This window comes from Cygnus atratus, chromosome 26 (assembly GCF_013377495.2).
Source record: "Cygnus atratus isolate AKBS03 ecotype Queensland, Australia chromosome 26, CAtr_DNAZoo_HiC_assembly, whole genome shotgun sequence".
NCBI lineage: Eukaryota > Metazoa > Chordata > Aves > Anseriformes > Anatidae > Cygnus > Cygnus atratus.
In genome coordinates, this window is record NC_066387.1 from 5,451,239 (window position 1) to 5,469,298 (window position 18,060).

Here is an 18,060-nt window from a genome sequence, read left to right on the forward strand (position 1 = left end):
AGCTCTGAAAATACAGCAAGCGATGTGGTTTTTTTCTTCCCCATTTTGCCCTGCCCGCTCACAACTGCCACCTGCGGTTTGACCATGGCAGTCACACTTGGGACGTTGAATTAAATGAAATTGCTCTGAACTTACAAACTTTAGGCAGAGCACAAAGTACAAGCTTTAGGAAGAGTGTAGGAGTGTTTGGGAGGACAGAACACAACCACTTGGATTAGTTTATTAGAAGAAGGCTGTGAATAATAGCAGAAGCTAAGCTGCTGGGCCTGCAGCGGGTGGTTTTGTTCTGGAGAAGTGGCCACAGCACAGCCTCACCTAGAAGAAGTCCCTCAGGCCACGAGGTGCTCAGACTTTGACCTGGGCCAGGCATCACAGATAAGAAGAGCTCTTGCATCCCGTGGAGGCCAGCACACAGGTTCCCTCAGTTGCTCTTGTTTCTCTGCCACCACCATCAGCTTTCGCAGAGACTACTGCCCTTGTTGGCCTTCACACAGCTGGGATGTGCTGAATAGGACCCACAGAGACTGTGCAGACGAGCCTATATTTTATCCTCTTTCAATGTTTTTGACAAAACCTGGTTTAAAAAGAAAAAAAAAAGGAGGGGGGAGGGGACAGAAATGGGTCAGGATCAAATACCATTTTATTTTTTAAAGCTCCCTTCTGGAGCTGTTTTCCTTCTGTTGTCCAGACAATGCAGCAGACAGCCCTATGCCCCAGCCAGGCTACCAAAGAAGATAAGCAGTCCCTTTTCAGCGATGGCAACAACAAACTGGCTGGGTACTTAATTCATTAATTTAAATGGAAAATGTATTTAACAAAGAATTCGGTTATTTAACCTTTCAACACCTTATTTTCTCTGGCCCATGATTTCTGTGCTCTGTGCAAGGCAGCTTCACCCTGCCCCAGAGCTACAAGTGGAAGCAGGGTGTAGAGGTCACAGACAGGGAGGGTCTGCGAGTTGAGGACAGGGAGGGTGGGAACTAAGCAGACCTCAGATCAAGAGTCAGATTTCTTGGTGCACGCAAGTCCTCCAGGCTTTGTGAAGCAGGCCCTGAAACTGCCATCCCAGCAGAGCAGCAGCCTCAAAGAGGCCTTGTGAGCAGCAGTGGAAATGCCAGCCACCGCAGCCCGATCTGCCTGCAGAAATCGAACAGCACAACATCTTACACTGACCAAAGCCAGTCGCGTAAGGCCGCTAAAAGCTGCCCAGAGAATTAGCTGCCAAAACCACCTGTCACTGCTTGTGCTGTTTTCTGGCAGAGGGATGAAAATAGCCTCTGTTCATGACATGGAGAGTGCCTGATACCCCTACGCTGCCTGGCTCTGTGCTGCTGCTTCCTTCGGCCAGGCAGGCAGGGTCCCACTGCCTATCCGCACACCGCAGGATTCTGAAGCCAGAAGACGAGCAACGCTGAATTTCCTACCACTCCCCAACAGCCTCTCAGGCAGCACCAGCACCTCGCTTGTTTTCTAAGATTCCTCTTACTGATCAAAAAAATACCCATGAAGATGTGTTTACAGATTGCCCTGCCAGCAGTCTATCTGACTGCTATCTGACAGGCAAAACCAAGTTAACGTCAAAAAATTAGACACAAAACAAAGAAAATACCCTTTGACTCAGTCCAGGTCTTACCTGTCCTACCAGATTCCTTGATAGCAAAATAAGTAATTTCCTCCTGCTGTAAAAATATAGTTTCTTTTCCTTGGGACTTGAACATGTTGTTAATATCTAGAACAGAATGCCAGCCCCATCACTTGCATTCCTCTTGTCAGTGAAGAACATAATTTTCATTTAGGTTTGCATTTTTCAGTGCTTTGCACATCCCTTTTTCTTCATGTGCAACAGGTTAGCTACTTCTGTTCTACTGTATGTGATGGCACTCTGTGCTGTGATGGCACTCTGTGCTGGGGATTGTTCAGCGTCTCTGAACCAAGAAGGCCTTTGATCATAAAAAGAGGACATCATCTAGAGATGAAAGTGTGAAAGACAAGGTGGATGGGAGCTTTCCTTACGGGCCCCTGTGCAAACAGTGGCAAGACATATCCTTGTTTCACTTGCCTCTGCTGTAACTAGAAACAAACTGATTTCCTACCAGGGAGGGAAGGAAGGGGAGAGTGTAGGAGCAGTCATTCACCTGACTTTTAGTGAGAAATCCATCATTTTGAGATGTATTTTACCAGGGCAGAACAAAAGCATTCTGGAACTTCATGGCTGACAGACATTTTGGAACAAGGAGGGTGATGAGGGCGAATAGGCCTGTGCCCTTGCATGTGTCTCCAAATTGCCAACAGCCGGAGCCATCCAGCAGGGCTGAGATCTTGCAAAAACAAACTGCAATTTCCCCCAAACCGGATCAAATCCGAGTGCTGCGGTCATGCAGCTCAGCAAGGGCAGCACAGAGGCAGCTGCCACGGTGCTCTTCCCAGGGCTGCTCTCCTCTCTGTGCACAGTGCTTCTGGTTCGGCCATTTGTGCTATACAGAAATGCCTGCAGCTGCTTTGTGCGGGCAGCAGAAGGGCCAGAAAGCGGCCAAACCCAAAGAATTTCACTGCTGGCCAGGCTCACAGCAGAGGGGACAGCGCCAGGCAATGCTGAGCTGTGCCCTGAGCAGCCATACAGACAGCACTTCTTGGGGAGAGAAGGGAAAGAACCCTGGCTTCGAAAATATACTTTGCCTTGGTTCAGTAAATTACTGAGGGGTGAGACAGAAAGGTCGATGAGCACACAGCTGTGTTAGTCATGTAGCTGCTATGCTACTGAACAAAATGAAAATGCCTACGTAGCTGAAAGAGATAGAAAGGTGAGTGTGCGCTTGTGATATCACGGTGCAATTGATAAATAGGCATGTACTGGTGATAAGATAGGCTTGCTGGTGATAAGATAGGTTGGAATGTGATAGATCTGCATTGGCGATATGATAGATTGTTACACAGTGTTGATCAGACGAGACTACTGATAGTTTATCATGTCCCCTGTTATCACTGCGGGTGTTAAAGTTAGATGTTCAGCTTTTCCCTTGCAAGATGGAGAAAGTTAGAAGAGCTTTAACATTTATGTAAAACCAAGGGAAATAAGGGGGACTGAGAGAAGGAGTAAAGGAGTGGTGAGCAAGAAAAGAGAGGATTTGAGGGAATTAATAGAACAGAATTGACCACAGAGCACTGAACTCATTCTGTGCTAACTGTAGCCTCTGTCTTTATCTTATCAGTGACTCAGCTCTTGCTCAAACACCCAGTGCCTCTGAGATTCGTCAGTGAACTGCCTGGAAGGTCCTGCAGAGTGTTTCAATATTTGGACCTGCCTGCAGCGGGTGAGGAGAGAGGACAGAGCTGGATGTATCCGTGCTGTGGGTGGGGAAGAAGAGCTACTGTCCCAGGCTGCAGGGTGAGTGCGCTGTGGGACCTGGATCCTACTGAGCCCGCCGGCACTTGTGGTGCCCAGGAGGGAGGCAGTGCCTGAAGTCACAGCAGATTTCCCCAGGGACTGTCAGACCCTGTGCAGGCCAAAAGGACGAGTCACAGAGAGAGCTGAGTCACAGAGTCCTCTGAGCACAGGTCCTGCTTGTCTCACTCCCTTTTTCCCCCACAGCAAGTCCTGACACTTTGCGATGCTCTTGGAACAGACAGAGCACACCCGCAGCACATCAAACCTTCTTTTTTTTTCCAGCAAAACAGCCACTTTCTCTGGGAGGAAAACATGACATAGGAGGTAATTTCTTTCCTATCTCTGCCACTAACTCACTGTGCAAACATGACCAAGACTAAGCCACTTTCTCTTCTGATGCCTCTATTTTCCCCTCTGTTGGTAAAGATAAGTTGTCCAGAGTTCTCAAGCATACAGGGCAAACTAATGGGCTTGAGAGAGAAAATGCCTTGATGTGTAAATAGCTGCTGTCACTGGAGGCTGTAGCCTAGACAAGGAGAGGGGAACGCTTAATTTTATTTTTCATCAGACCTACGTTCTCTGATGGCTTAAGCAGGCTATATGGAGAGGGTGATTTAGGCCCCATACCTGAATGCTCCCCAGAACAGTTGCGTTCAGAACAAACCCACCTCCCATTAAGGTTTAGATAAGGGCTGTGCCCTGGCCAGGGCTGTAGCTGTTTATTTTACCTCCTGGACAAGGTACACTTGTGAGATGCTGTGTGGCTTTCTGATAGCAGAAGATGGTGAGAGATAAGCTTTTCTCTTCACTGTATCTCAAGGCTCTGATCTTCTGTTTCCTCCACCTCCCCAGCCTTCACAACCCCTCTCTGCTCTTTGCAACTCTGCAGACCACAGTCCCCCCAGTGTGGGTAGTCCACTGCACCCAGGGCAGAGGCAGACCAGTGCAAGTCTTGATAGATGGATAGATTTCCACAGTGGACTCAACTGAGTGCTGTAGTGTCATCAGCTGCAAGAAAGCAGCTCTGCAGTGAAGCCAGAGGTGACTGGGTTGGTGTCTCTGCAGGGTTATGGAGAGCATCAGTGAGGGAAACCATGGCTTACTGGAGGGGAACTACGATTATTTTCTTTTCAGTGTGAAGTAGTTGCAAACATTTAAGGCAGTTTAATAGTCTGAGACATAAGGATGGTAAACATATAGAATAGTTTATTTATAGGGTGCCCGATTTTCAGGTTTGAGAAGCAAACTGCTCATTTCAGTAGCACAGAGGGACCAGTTAGGATCCAGGAGATGAGCAATGGGTCCTGGGGGTTTAGTTGTATGAGGAGCCTTAACCAACTTGGAGGGTGGTGGCAGTGCAGGGGGGACGTACACCGTGCCCTGCGGTGTACATTTTTTTCTGGGGGACTGGGAGAAATCTGGATCTCCTAGAGCTAATGCAGTTCATCCCTAGTAAGCCAGGTAGGCGTTAAACCCTTGAGGTCCTGGGATACTTTTTTGGAGGTGGGTAGGAAGGAACCACAATACTGTCCTGTACTGTCCTGTGATGGTCAGGCTGGAGATGTACATCATGGCTGGCTGTTTGGAGACACGAGGTGTAGCTGACTGCCCTTGTCTGCTGACAGCATTGCCTCCCAGGATCTTAGTTCTAGAGCTGCTTGAGAAACAAAACCGTTGTTTAAAAGATTAAAGCAGAAGTTTGCAAAGAGCCTTTCCAGGTCCTGTGCAGGAAGTCCAGGGCATGTGTGTTGAGGGGCAGAGAGGGAAACTCAAGGAAGAGCTGCTTTTGATTTGTCCTCTGTCTCTGGACCATTTTCTGTCTTGGTAGCAATACTGTAGTAGTAGGCACGGATTGTGTTTTCCACAGAAATAAATCCTGGACGCTCTTCCCATCTGCAAGGGCAGAAAGGAAAAATAAGAGTTGGCAGAAAGGACAACAGTGGACTGACCCAGTGGAGAAGATACCAGGCACAGAAGAACCTGGGAGAGAACAGCAGCCTAGCAGTACCAGGCTGTACCAGGAAAGGAGCTGCGACTTTTCTGGGATGGAGAGGGGCAAATGCAGAGAAGCTCTGACATCTTACTGGCAAATGGAACGGAATGATAATAAAGAATTATGTGTATTATTCATCATGGTCTGGGGAATGAGACACCATTCATTTTGTATTGTCCCCGTCCAGACAGTGTGTGCTGCCCTGATGGACCAGCACAGAGAGGAGCAAGAGAAATCCTTACCTGTAGGTCCAGCATTGCTGCATGAGGGTGTACATCTCTGCTGGACAGTCCGTGGGGCAGTCCATGCGCTTCCCTTGCTCTATGAAGCTAATAACCTCCGGGCCTTTCATTTTCTAGGAGAAGATCAAGTGGGAAAATGTTTTCACAGAATCACAGAATTGTAGGGGTTGGAAGGGACCTCAAGAGATCATCGGGTCCAACCCCCCTGCCAAAGCAGGTTCCCTAGAACAGGTTGCCCAGGTAGGCGTCCAGACAGGCCTTGAATATCTCCAGAGGAGACTCCACAACCTCCCTGGGCAGCCTGTTCCAGTGCTCCGTCACCCTCACCGTGAACAAGTCCTTTCTCATATTGGTGGGAACTTCCTGTGATCCATTTTGTTGCCATTGCCCCTTGTCCTTTCCCCACAAACCACTGAAAATGTTTTAATGGTTTTGGATCTGGAAACAGGGTCAGCAGAGGCAGTTTAGAGCTGGGCCTGTGGTAGTGCTTTGGGTCCATGCACAGCACACCCCATACACCCATAGTGTCTGTTTTCAGCTCCTGCACCCAGCAGTGGTGTCTCACATTGCCTCACAGCCCAGGGCCCCATCCCAAGCCTGTGCAGAGCAGTGGCTGAGCAACTGACTTTTCAGCTCTGCAAGTGGGTGGAAGGATCAAAGCGAAGGTCTGCTTTGATTCAAATCCAAATGAATTTGTTTTGTTTTCTGTTTCCTTTCCCTTAAATGAACACAAAGCTGCAGGATCCAAGCAATCCAATCTGTGCCTTCCATGAAGTGGAAGTGAGCCTGTTGTGTTGCCCCCTGCCTAAGAGGAGTAAAAGCACCCACTCGAGGGAATGGAAATCGAAGTTTCAGTGTGTGTCAGTCAACCAGTTTTAGAGTGGGAGCCCAGATTGTGACTTTGATCCATGATAGGCCCAACTTTGCCTCACCTTGTACGGTTTCTGCCCATAGCTGAAGGCCTCCCACATGGTCACGCCATAGCTCCATACATCACTCTTGCTGGAGAACTTGTGATAGAGGATGCACTCTGGGGCATACCATTTCAAGGGCCACTTTCCTGCTGTCCTGGCCTGTAGCAAAGCAAAGAGGAACATTTGAGAGAGAGCCTGCTCTGAGCAGAACCTGAATTCTGTTTTTCTAAATGTTTCTATCAAATGCAATCCCACACCGCTGAAAAAATACCGTCTGCATTTCTTCCTTCCCTCCTGGAGCTTTGCAAAGACTCTTTTAATGTCACAGCAGCGAGGCTGGACAGAATGTGATGTGGTTGTGCAGCAGGACTCCTGGGAAGAGCTCAGAGCCCCTATCTCTGGGAGTCTTAGCCCCCAGCCTGGAGGCCTCCTGCTAGCTATCTGGATCCTTTGCTGTGCTCACACTTACCTTGTAGTAGCTGTCGTCAGCGCCAAGCGCCTTGGAGAGTCCGAAGTCACTGATCTTGGCATAATGCTGGTTGACCAGCAGGACATTTCTGGCTGCCAGGTCCCTGTGGACAAAGTTTTTTTCCTCCAAGTACTTCATCCCCATGGATACTTGATGCATCAGCTCCACAATATTGCTGACTGTAATCTCATCTCTGGGGAGGATGAAAGGACAATGCAGTAATAAAACTGTTGGACAGCAAGGATCTGTCATTACTCTGTACACCACAGTCCCCTCTAAGCTCTCTAGCTGCAGCAGAGAATGAGCATGGACATCTCTGTTCCAGAAGCATCAGTCCCTATGACTTACATGAAAAGGAATCTCTTTCTGCTATTAGCAGCCTCCCTCCACCTACAAAGCCAGGCTTCCCTGGCAGCAGTGAGTTGGATGAGAAATGCAGAGAATCTCAGCCACATTTTATTCAGTACTCACTTCTTGGAAGACAAGAACTTGTTGAGTGGTCCTCCAGAAGCCATCTCCATCACAAGCATTAGGGACTCTGCCTCGCAGACCCCAATCATGCGGACAATGTACGGGTTGTCCAGTTGATGCATGATCTGGGCTTCCGTCATCATTTCATCCCTCACTGTTTTCTCATTGTTGCTCTTCAGCACCTTGATGGCCACATCAATCTGCTTCCTGCACAGGACACGAGAGGAACAAATGTGGATGAATTAAACAGCAGCTGGATTCATGTATCAGCCAGGAATGGAAACTACTCCACATGTGATAATGTTTGGTATCTCAAATGCAGCCTCCATAGCCTGTTTTTGTGGAGCCCTGTACGACATTGTTATCCCAGGCCTGTTAGAAGGCCAAAGAGACAAGGATCACCTCACCCTTGTAAGTGTAGAGTAGTGATTGCCATCTGTAGATCTGAAGTCTCCTCACACACTGAGATGTGCATAATCATTGCCATTTTTCAAGGAGGATCTCAGGCACAAAGTGAGCAAAGGCCATCTTTATGGACACGCAGAGAATCAGAGGTAGAGCCAAGGATTGCACATCTACTCAGTTTCACTCCTTTACTCTGATGTGGACCAAGATGACCTCAGGAGCATGGACATGCTCCTCTGAGCCCGGCAAATGCCTCCAGAAGTGGCAGTCTTATGCATGGGAGCATAAAATGCAGCTTATACTCTTGGGACACTGGTAAAGTCCCAGAAAAGCTACTATTGATCTTCCAGAGCCTCTCTTATACCTCCACCCCATTATCACTCTAGAGTCCATCTAGCTAGAAACAGGATGGCTGGGGACATCTCTGAGCACCCCCTTCCCTCCTCCTCGGCATCCTTCAGGGCAGCACTCACTTTCTCATTTTGTAGACTCCTTTCTTGACGCAGCCAAAGTTTCCTGCCCCCAGTTCCACTTCATCAATCATCAGGTGGTCCCTCTTCAGGAAGAGTTTCTTATCCTTCAGTTCCTCAGGGTCACTGTACGGGCTCTCATAGACACTGGTGTCCATGGGTAGCAAGCGTGACTTTCCTGCATATTCACGTGAGATAAACTTGTTTATAGCTATAAGTGATGTACCCTTCCCTGGCCCTCCCTCATTGATCAAGAATGTTTTCTCTACCATCCTGGCATATTCTCCTTCAAGCTCCATCATTTAAGCCTTCCCCCAGGCATCTCCTTTCCTCTCACAGCCCATGGCCTCTCTGAGTTACACTGTCAGACCCAGGATGGAGAGAAGAGTTTGAGCACTCCCACACCACAGGTCCCAGCAGGTCCCAGCTGCATGCTTGGCTTCCCCCCAGTGAAATGTAACTGAATGCACTGAGTATTTAGTAGGCAGTACAGAAGATGGGGAATAGGACAGGGCTTGATTTACTGGTACAGGGTGCGGGCAAACACCTTTGCAATATTCTTGGCTCAGGGCCCAGTAATGAGTGGGTGCCTTTGTAGAAAGGCAGCTTTGCAGCACAGCTCTTTGACCAGAAGGTGATAGAGATGGCAACCCCCCTGGCTCCTGTGGCACCCCCAGGTTCTGTCTCCTCCCGTCACAAGGAGAAGGCTTTCAGAGGTGCTCACCTACAGGCTCTGGTGTGTATCCATCTGCATTGAGAGCCCCAAGGTGTCTCTGGAAAAGAAACAGGGTGAAGTGCCAAGGGGGCTGTGTGTCCCTCAGCCGCGGGGAGCATGCACACAGGGCTGCGTTTTGCTCTGTGCCTCCTCTGTTTCCCCCATCCTGAAGTTATAGGTCTTCTGCAGCAGTGGGGGTCATCCCAGGCCAAGCCTCTGTAGCTCTGTAGCTCAGAGTCAGCGAGTAAAGGGAAGCCCAGAGGCAACTCAGCTTGCAGCCAGCTCACCTGCCTGGCTGGCTGTGCCAAAAAGTGACCTCCACGAGCACCCATGAATGCTGCAGCCACTGTTCCAAAAGCAGACAGGGACAAAGCTGTGACTGCTGTATGAAACACACTTGTCCAGCACAGCTTTGAACTCCAGTGCTGCTTGCAGCCAAGTCACCATGGGAGCCCACAGCAGATTGTGAAAGCTCTCTGAGAAGATGGGTAAATTCTCAGACCTTTATTTGGGCCCAGCTGGGCTCGGGGATGGGCTGCTCTCATAGCCCAGACTTGCTGGTTTCAACACAGCTGAGCACTCGCAGTGGTGACTGAGCGCAGACATACCCTGAGGCCAGAGACGCAGAAGGAGCACAAAGACCTGGCCAGTGGCCAGAGGCCGGCAGCAAGGCTGGGCGTTCCCAGAATCCGACCATGTCTCCCCTGCTCCTGCCTGGCAAGGAGGGCAGCAGGGAGAGGGCTCCCCGAGGACATCCCCACATGTTGCAAGGAGCGCAGTGTGAATGGAAACCATTTTCAGCTCTAATGGTAGCTGTGCCCAGCTATTCCTTGTCCCCATCCAAGCTGGAAAGAGGACAACATTGCAGCTGGCCTTAATATATTCCAGTTGTGTTATTGCCTTTTAGAAAAGAGCAGTTTGATCAGCGAGCTTGAAATGCAATTAAGCCCCTGAGGTACCAATAAAACAGACCCTTCCCAAAACTTACGCTCACAGAGGGGTGGGTTGGTGGAACCGGTGCTGCAGAGGCTGTGAATCAAGAGAGAAACTGTTATTTGGAGTCTGTGTGTGCCTCAAGCAGAATCAGAGCATCAGTCCTTGAAGGACTGTGGGGTCCGATCCCTCCCACACAAAGGCCCCTTTCCACTGTGTTAGCCATAAAGGGTGTGGAAGCATGCCTGGGTAAGGGGGCTGTTCCCAGGCCAGCCCTCATGAGACCTCAGGGGTCCCACAGGCAGGCTCTGAAGTGACGTTTGTGACACTTGGGCCAGGAGAAGTGACCCACAGTTTTGAGTGTTCAGCTCAAGAGACCCACCAGGAGCCAGGCTTCAGGTCATGTTGTTTCCTTGTGCCTAAAAAGCAAGTCATTTTTCAGAAGCCATGCATTTGGCACCCAAAGCCCCTAATTTGTCTGGAGCACAGATTCCCCTGTCTGTTGCTGTGTTTGGGCCACCCTTGGCCAAGCCAGGAGTGTGGCTGCTTTCAGCAGACAGCACGAAGTGGCCTTGCCCAGCCTGCCACAGGAGCTGAGATTGCGCTGTTCCCTCACCATCAGAGCCTGAGCAAGGGGGGTTGGACATGGTAAAGGACACTTGTGGTGGCACTGCTCGAAGTGGCCTCAACCGGGGCCAGGGATGGGTCTCTCAGACGTCAGCTCACCTGGCATGCTGGGGTTGGGGCAGCTTTCCCTCAGGGCGAAAATCAGACCATCCGGTTTGAGTTTCAAATACTCCACCAGCTGAGAAAAGAATCAGAGGAAAAAGAGATTAATGCAAGCAGAAAATCATCTTTTCTTTTGCAGGCAGCATGTGTGGCTTATGGTAATGATTTCTCTCAGATTTATGGCAGAGAGGGACCTGATTATTTCTTTCTCTCCTCTCCTAACTATGCACTCAGGGATCTCGTAGAGCCAGCATTTGCATAGCTGGGTATCTGCCAGAGCTGGGAAGAATTTGGGAAGTTAGATAAATACCAAAGAAAGACAAAGGGAAAATCTCTAGCAGTACAGCTGGGCAGGGCATTTTCAGTGTAATGTCATTGTTGCCACAGCCAGAAAGGTTTTTAAGAAGTGTTTTGTTTGATAAAGCCTGAGAGAAACCTTTGGCTTTTCTGGAGGAACCCCAGCGCTAGCCCTCTGGATCCTGGGCAGTTTTTCCCTGCAGTTCAAGCACTGCAGGGATTGACGCTGGCTGGAGTTGACCACCCGAGCCCCTCGCCACCGGACCACAGGGCGGACTAGGTTTTCTCTTCCCCTCCCATGTGGCTCAGATTTCATCTGAAATTGGGAGCTTGGCGCAGTTCCGTTTCCATTAAAATGCCCCAAAGTCTTCGTTTTCATTCAAATTCAGAGTGAAGACAGTCTTGGGAATTTGAAAAATTCAGCAAAATAGTTACCCAGACAGTTACCCATCCCCAGACAGCTTTGCCCAGGAGGAAGCAGCAGTGTTCCTTCCCTGGGGCAGCTCCAAAGGGCCATGGTGTGCACCCAGACACAGCCAGGCTCCGGGGGCACGCAGCTCCCAGCAGTGCCAGGGCTCTGTGCTGGTCGTGGGCTTCAAGCCCTCATTACATCCCCTAAAAACCCTGTCCCCTCCTTGTGAGGACTGCTGGGGCACTGCAGCATCTGAATATATTCTGCAGCTCCTTCGGGGTGATAGGATTTGTCTCCTGGTACATGGACACATGTCTCCTGGTCTCATGGTACATCTTCGGTCATGTCAAGGTTTTGGCAGTTGACTCAACACTTCTGCCCCCCCCCACCCCCGCTCTTTGCATATTAGTCAGCCACTTGGAAAATAAAGTTGCAGTCAGCGCCCAAAGGTTTGCCAGGCCAGGAGGGGGGATGCACAGGAGACACAGCCTGGTATGAACAATTTCATCAGGGCTTGCTGCAGGCAGAGGTCCCAGGCACATGCTGTGGCTGAATGTGCGATGTTTGCTGACGGGGTGCAAACATAATTAATATGACCATCTGTCAGTATCCTGCCTTGAAGCTAGAATTGAAAAGCACTGTTCCTCTTGTTTCTTTGGAGAGGCACCAGGCTGGTGTTAGGCATGGTAACGCCAGTGCTACTTCAGAGCTGCTATGATAACCCAGCCCTAGCTGTACACGATGCCCTAGGAGCCCTAGGAGTGCACGATGGTGCACAGAAATGAATGTAATGAGGTGAGCTGATAGACAGCCAGACCCAGGGGACATAGGGGTTTTCTGGAAGGGGCTACAACCACCCACGTATGGTCTTAAAGTCTTTAAAGCTCCAGGTGGCCTTTCCTTTCTCCCAAAGCATGGGCAGCAACAACAAGGGAGAAGTGCCTTCACTTTATTAGGACAGCAGGAGTCACTGTCCCACAGTACGGTACCTGCCAGAGCGTGTCGAACTTGGTCCCCTCGGGGATGGAGTACTTGCCGGACTTGTCCTGGTCTATCCGATAGTGATACACTGTTTTGCCGTAGACAAGGGAGAGAGCGTAGGAGCCATTTTCCTTTTTTTCTCTCAGCCTGGTTGGAAGGAGAACTATTGAAAGCAACTCTAGGTTTTGCCCTGCAAATTACCATGGCTGTGGTGGTGGTGGGTTGCAGGGTGGGTACTTGGTAAGGAGCCCCTGCACCCCCCTCTTAGAATTGCCACCTTCCCTCTGCAGAGGCTGAGGAGAGATCCTTCACTTTCTGTTTTTTGCCCCTCTTTTCCACCCTCTCCAGCTAATTCTTTCTTTCTTCAACTCATTCAGGAGATAACTAAATTAAGGGCCATCTCACTTCTGCAGAGATGCATGTGTTTTTCTAGCACAGCAAGTGCTTTCTTCTATATTTTATTGGCCATACAGTGCCTCCATTTCAGTGTTGAATGCCTCCATCTACTGAACCCTGTATCTGATATCACCCTGTGTATTAGGAAGCGTGCTTCATACAGACATCTAAACATGAGAAATGAGTAAAGCTTATGACTGGCTTTTCATGAGGGCCAGCTACTGCTTCATAAATGACAGGTGTGGGGTGTCAGACCCCACAGATCTGTAACCTCAGTCTGACCATGCCCAGCTAAACCTCCTCTCAGGAACTGCCACATGAAACAAATAACTAGAGGGTAAGTGGAGAAATGCTAAACGGACCATCTGTCAGGGTTTGCACACTCACAGGAACTTCCCATCAGGTTGTGCCCCAGAGTAGAGCCTCCGTTCAGCTTCATCCCGGGTGATGTTGCCGTGGTACCAGGGCATCCTCTCATGGGCCGTGGTGGCAATGAGCTTCTCCACCTGTGGAGCCTGGCTTATGATGGCCTGTTCAAGCGCATCCCCCTGGAAGAGAGTGAGAAATGAGACCTCCTGCTGCACTGATGTGTTGCTGCGTGGCTTCAGCACGGCTTAGTTTGCACCCCCTTGGACAGTTGTGGCATGAAACTTGGACAGTCTTGTAACTGGAGTGCCTGTGACATTAATTGTGCCTGTAGCACTAGTGGGTTGGATTCTGTTCTGCTGCAGAATTACTTGCAGAATTACTCAAGATGAGATACTTGCTTATCTAAATTGCTCCCAGCCCTCAAATCCATCTGAAGTCCATTGATTTGCTGGTGAGGGAAGAGAGAAGCTATTGTGTTCACATGGGGGATTTTGACATCAGGCTCGCAGGGTGCCTTCCCGCTTGGCATTCCTGGAAGAGCAGGACCCCTTTCTGGTGCCTCTGCCTTCTTGGCTGCTTCCTGTCCCCAGGCACTACAGCTTATCAAGAGCAGTGCAATCTGGAAATCATGTGGGATACCATAGATGAATTTTACTGGCCCTACGCTTTTTATAAAAAAATGCAGGTTTTCATTTGCCAGTAGGTGGCAATGTCCTTTGTGTTATCTGCCAGGGTGCACGGTTCAGCTTCATGGAGAAACCCTACAGAAGACCTCATTCTGTCAGGCACCTCTGGTCTAAAATAGACCACATTTAGAGACTTTTCATAGAAAGACTTCCTAGGGAGAATGCCTGAGCTATCTCACTTGGAAGGGATTGAGTAGGCACTATTGAGCTGACAGCAGATAAAAGAAAATTAATTATGTAGCTGCCAGTGTGACCATTTAGAGAGTTTTGCTTGGTCTGTCTCAATTATATATATTTCTGTGTACAACCAACTACAGAAGCTATTTTTAAATTTAAATAATAGACTAGATGCCGTACCCAGTACCTTAGTCTCATAGGCAAAATCTCCAATGACTTTAAAGAGCAAGGAAAACCTGAGCAAGACTTTGAATCTGGTTTCATCACAGCTTCAACGCAACATTACGGAGGCACAGACACTTCATGTGCAGAGCCTTGGTCTAACTGCAGCGAGTGTTCCGTGTGCTGCAGGGGAGCAAATGGCGCATGGCGAAATGCTTGCGAAGTGGGTGGTGAACCCCAACGCCCTGCAGAGCAGGTGCAATAGCAACTGTTCAGAGAAATAGCCTGAAGGTTCGGGATGATGTTTAGACATGTTTCTGAAGAAGCAACGGAAAAAGTGAGAGTTAAGACTGCTTTTAGTGCCTGCTGCCTCTGAGGAGAAGAACCTTGCTTCACCATGATGTGATATAAGAGGGGGAAGACAGCAATAGCGGTCAGGGTGGCAAGCGGCGGTAAGCCCCCAGGGAACACCCCTTGCACAGTCCCACACTGCCTTTGGCAATGTCCAGTACCTCTAGTCTCCACGTCTGCCGGACGTACTCGCGCACCATATTGTCCCTCATGCTGTCGAAGACACCAGGCTGGGGCTCCACGCCACTGGGTCGGTTGCAGGGCTTGCGGAGGGTGCAGCAGAGCCCATCAGCATCCTTGGAGTAAAACTCGCAGAGCTCCTCTGGCCCACAGTGCGCTTTGCCCCCCGCAATAGCGTAGGTACCGTTCATCTGGCGCTCGATGGCGTAATGATAAAACTGCAGGTTGCATACCATGGAGAGGACGTACCCCCCCAGACTGCGCAGGCATTGCCGCAGCAGAAACAGCCCATCCGACATGCCTGCCAGCTTGAGGTACTCCTCCGCCTCTGACCTGGCAATGCTGCCATAGTAAAAGGGCAGGTGAGCAGCAGCATCCGGCATTGCTGCGCACTTGCTGGGATTGCTTGGGGCGGCTCACACGCAGCTCGTACTTGATCTGGAAGAGAGAACCAAAATTCTTCACTGACTGAATTTTTGCAAACAGGTTTAATTGGAATTCAAGCCTGTTTATCTAGGGGTTGATCAGCCCGCAGAGGACAGTCTGTAGGGGCATCTCAGACATCACATGGAGAGTAGCAACGGGTGCATTCATATCTCTGGCCAGAGAATCCCACACAGCAATTCGCCTATCCTGCTAGAACAGGTAAGCAGAAATACACCCAATCTTGATCTATTGCAAGTAATAGAGAATGCACCAAATTCTACAGTGATTGTTCTGATCATGGATTACCTTCACTATTAAAAATGTGCTTCTTAAATCCATTCCAAAGTTTTTAGTTTTGACTTCCTACTATTTTCTCTCTAGTCCTGTTCACAATAAAAGGAAATTCTTTTTCCTCCCTGAATAAATTAGTTTTGCTGTGAGGGTCTATTAGGCCAAAATCTTACATGAATTAAGATTAAAACATGAGAGCAACACTAATTGTCTAAAGAACATCTAGATATATGGTTGCACCAAACACAGCAAAAGGAGGCAAGTATAAGCCGAGTGCTTCTAGGCAGACATTAACCATCGGTTGACAGGAGCAAGCAGAAACCTTCCTCTAATTGTCTCTTGATAAATTGTACGGATTTTTTTTCCTACAATATCTGACTGGCTGGTTTCTGAATTTGGCCAACACTCCGATCCCAACTGGCAGTTCCTATTCCTACTTCTTACACATGTTCCTGAGAAAGCCAGAGCTCAGACATGGCCAGCCGCCATTGCAAAGTTAGTTTAATCCCACTGTCTCTGTCAAGCTGAAATGTGCAAGCATTACTGGAGTTACCCTCTCAGAACAACCTAAAACCAGAAACAAACCTACCGCCGTGTTGCTGCAGCACCGGTTCTTGGTGGGAACCCAGTGAGAAATGTCACTTGGTTGACTGAGATATTGCAGAGCCTCTCCTGACAGAGCTATAGGAGTTCTATCAAAACATCTAAAATCCCACCCACAAATTATAGCCAATTTCCGGTGCTTAGTGGAAACATTACCAGATTTGGAGGGTCTTATTTGTTCCCTGGAGCCTAATCTTCAGTTTTGTCACTGCGTAGATGCTGACCCAAAAAGAGTTATTGTCTCCCTCCCCATCTCCCAGAAATGCATAACTCATGTTTACAGAAAAGGCAACCCAGCTTTTTGGCTGGATCTCTGCTATTCACCCTGATTCTTCCCAACATCACCCTCATTTCCGAACATGGTGGGACAAGTCACTGCCTGATTGTTTGGTCCCACTGAGCTGCTTCAGAAGCAGCCTCTCAGGCAGTGGCTGGAGCCATACTTGGCTGGCCATCTGCCTGCCCTGTGCCTACCTAGCAGCACTAGTGAGGGGGCTGCTTCCTGCCAGCCTCTGGCCCTGCTGAGCTACGAAAGGGTTGGCTGGATATGTGCTCTGTGTCAATAGGAACAGGGTAGGGGTTAAAAGGAAACTGCTGAGGAGAAACCATTCCTCTGCGTGCACCCTGCTCTGCTCAGCGTTCAACAGTGAAGACCCCATGGGGAACTGGATTTATGGCAACCAGAGTCTTCTCTACCTATTTGTTGTCTTCATTAAGCCCAGAAGTGGCCTTCTGATGAGAACAGGAAAGGAGAGCAGGCTTGGTGAAGGAGATGTTTTAGCTAAGGCAGGAAACCACAACAGGAAGCCGTCAGCGGCGTTTGCAGCTTGCATGCGGGACGAGTGTAAACCCTGTCAAGCGCAGCACAAATAAGCCTGAATTGTGAAGCCCCCTTAATCAAATTCAACAAATGAAACGAAGTGGGGTCTTGGTGGACCTGCCAGTATGAGACAGAAGGCAAAAGGAAATACACTGTAGCTAAAAACCTGAACTGAGGTCAGTGCTTTGAAAGCAAATGGCCTCTGTGGTCATTTGAAACGCTCCAGGCATCAGAGCTGCCCAAATGCCGGGCAGATGCATCCACCAGCACTGCTCCTGAGACAGAACAACTGCCAGGGCAGGTCCCAGGAGGGTGGGATGTCCTGCATTGGAGGATGTCAGAAGCAAGCACTGCAGCTCTTAGTTTTGACTGCAGAGTCAGGCCCATGAGTCATGTTCATGAGTGAAGGAAGAGGAAGCGCTGAGTAGGCAGTGGAAGGTTGATGGTCTTCTTCATGTGCTACTAATTTCCACTGGCTACCTGGGATAAACAGTGATTAGGTACAAGGATGATGCACCCAAACATGCTGATTCCCTTCTCCGGAAAGTTCAGGAGCAAAACATCACAGAAAATGGAACATGTTTGAAAATCGGTCAGGTGGAAGTGAGACAGCAGAAGCCACTGATCACTACTGAGCTCCCACAAAGTTTCCAGGTGCTTACGCAGGCAGTTCTGTTGCAAACAGACGTTTTTTTCTCTACAAGCACAGGGCTGGAGTCCGGAGAACCTCACAGGAGATACAAGAGTGAACCCAGGCCTCTGGGTGGGCCTGAACAACCCTGGTACAACCTTAGCAGACTCAAACAAACCTCACACAGCTTTGTTTTTCTGCAGTGTAAAGCACAGATGAAAATGAGAACCGATTTCATGGATGGCTTTTACAGACATAAACTAGTGGCTGGAAGAAGCTGTGAAAGGCTCCCTCAACCACCATCTTCAAGCAGCAGGACCTGATTTTTCCAGCACCTTCTAAATCTCTGTCCCTTGGGCTGTAGCAACCCAGATGCTGAGCATTCCTGTTGGTTTTGGGTGCTCAGCCCAGGTTAGAAATAGCCCTTGTGGAGAAAGCCCACGAAGGCAGGGCTCCTGCAGTTATGGCCACGTCTGCAAGCTAGCGCTGTGACGTGAGGATGCACTGAAGAAAACAGCGCCCACGTAAAAAGTAGAGTCAGATGTGCACACA

At 49.3% G+C, this 18,060-nt stretch overlaps 1 protein-coding gene and 1 long non-coding RNA gene across 2 annotated transcripts; one reads left to right on the forward strand and one right to left on the reverse strand.

Annotated features, from left to right (window-relative positions):
* Positions 1–2,709: 2,709 nt before the first annotated feature.
* Positions 2,710–5,518, forward strand: LOC118260543 (uncharacterized). Its single transcript, XR_004782239.2, has 4 exons — positions 2,710–2,801; positions 3,210–3,385; positions 3,668–3,709; positions 5,253–5,518. It is a non-coding gene; the product is annotated as an uncharacterized LOC118260543 (long non-coding RNA).
* LOC118260542 (tyrosine-protein kinase ZAP-70) lies at positions 5,155–15,120 on the reverse strand. The gene is made up of 12 exons (XM_035570873.1): positions 14,719–15,120; positions 13,200–13,360; positions 12,425–12,563; positions 10,724–10,802; positions 10,053–10,093; positions 9,074–9,122; positions 8,353–8,560; positions 7,475–7,681; positions 7,004–7,196; positions 6,553–6,693; positions 5,621–5,733; positions 5,155–5,278 (listed from the first exon to the last, which is right to left on the reverse strand). Exons 1-12 carry the CDS (start codon positions 15,118–15,120, stop codon positions 5,155–5,157), a joined length of 1,857 nt encoding a protein of 618 aa, XP_035426766.1.
* Positions 15,121–18,060: the final 2,940 nt, after the last annotated feature.

Excerpts from the sequence above, each read along its gene's own strand:
- LOC118260542 (XM_035570873.1), bottom strand. The coding sequence starts at position 15,120 with ATGCCGGATGCTGCTGCTCACCTGCCCTTTTACTATGGCAGCATTGCC. Across the intron at positions 7,197-7,474 it reads AAGTTCTTGTCTTCCAAGAA|AGATGAGATTACAGTCAGCA; the intron begins GTGAGTACTGAA and ends CATCCTCCCCAG. Across the intron at positions 6,694-7,003 it reads CTGACGACAGCTACTACAAG|GCCAGGACAGCAGGAAAGTG; the intron begins GTAAGTGTGAGC and ends GCTTTGCTACAG.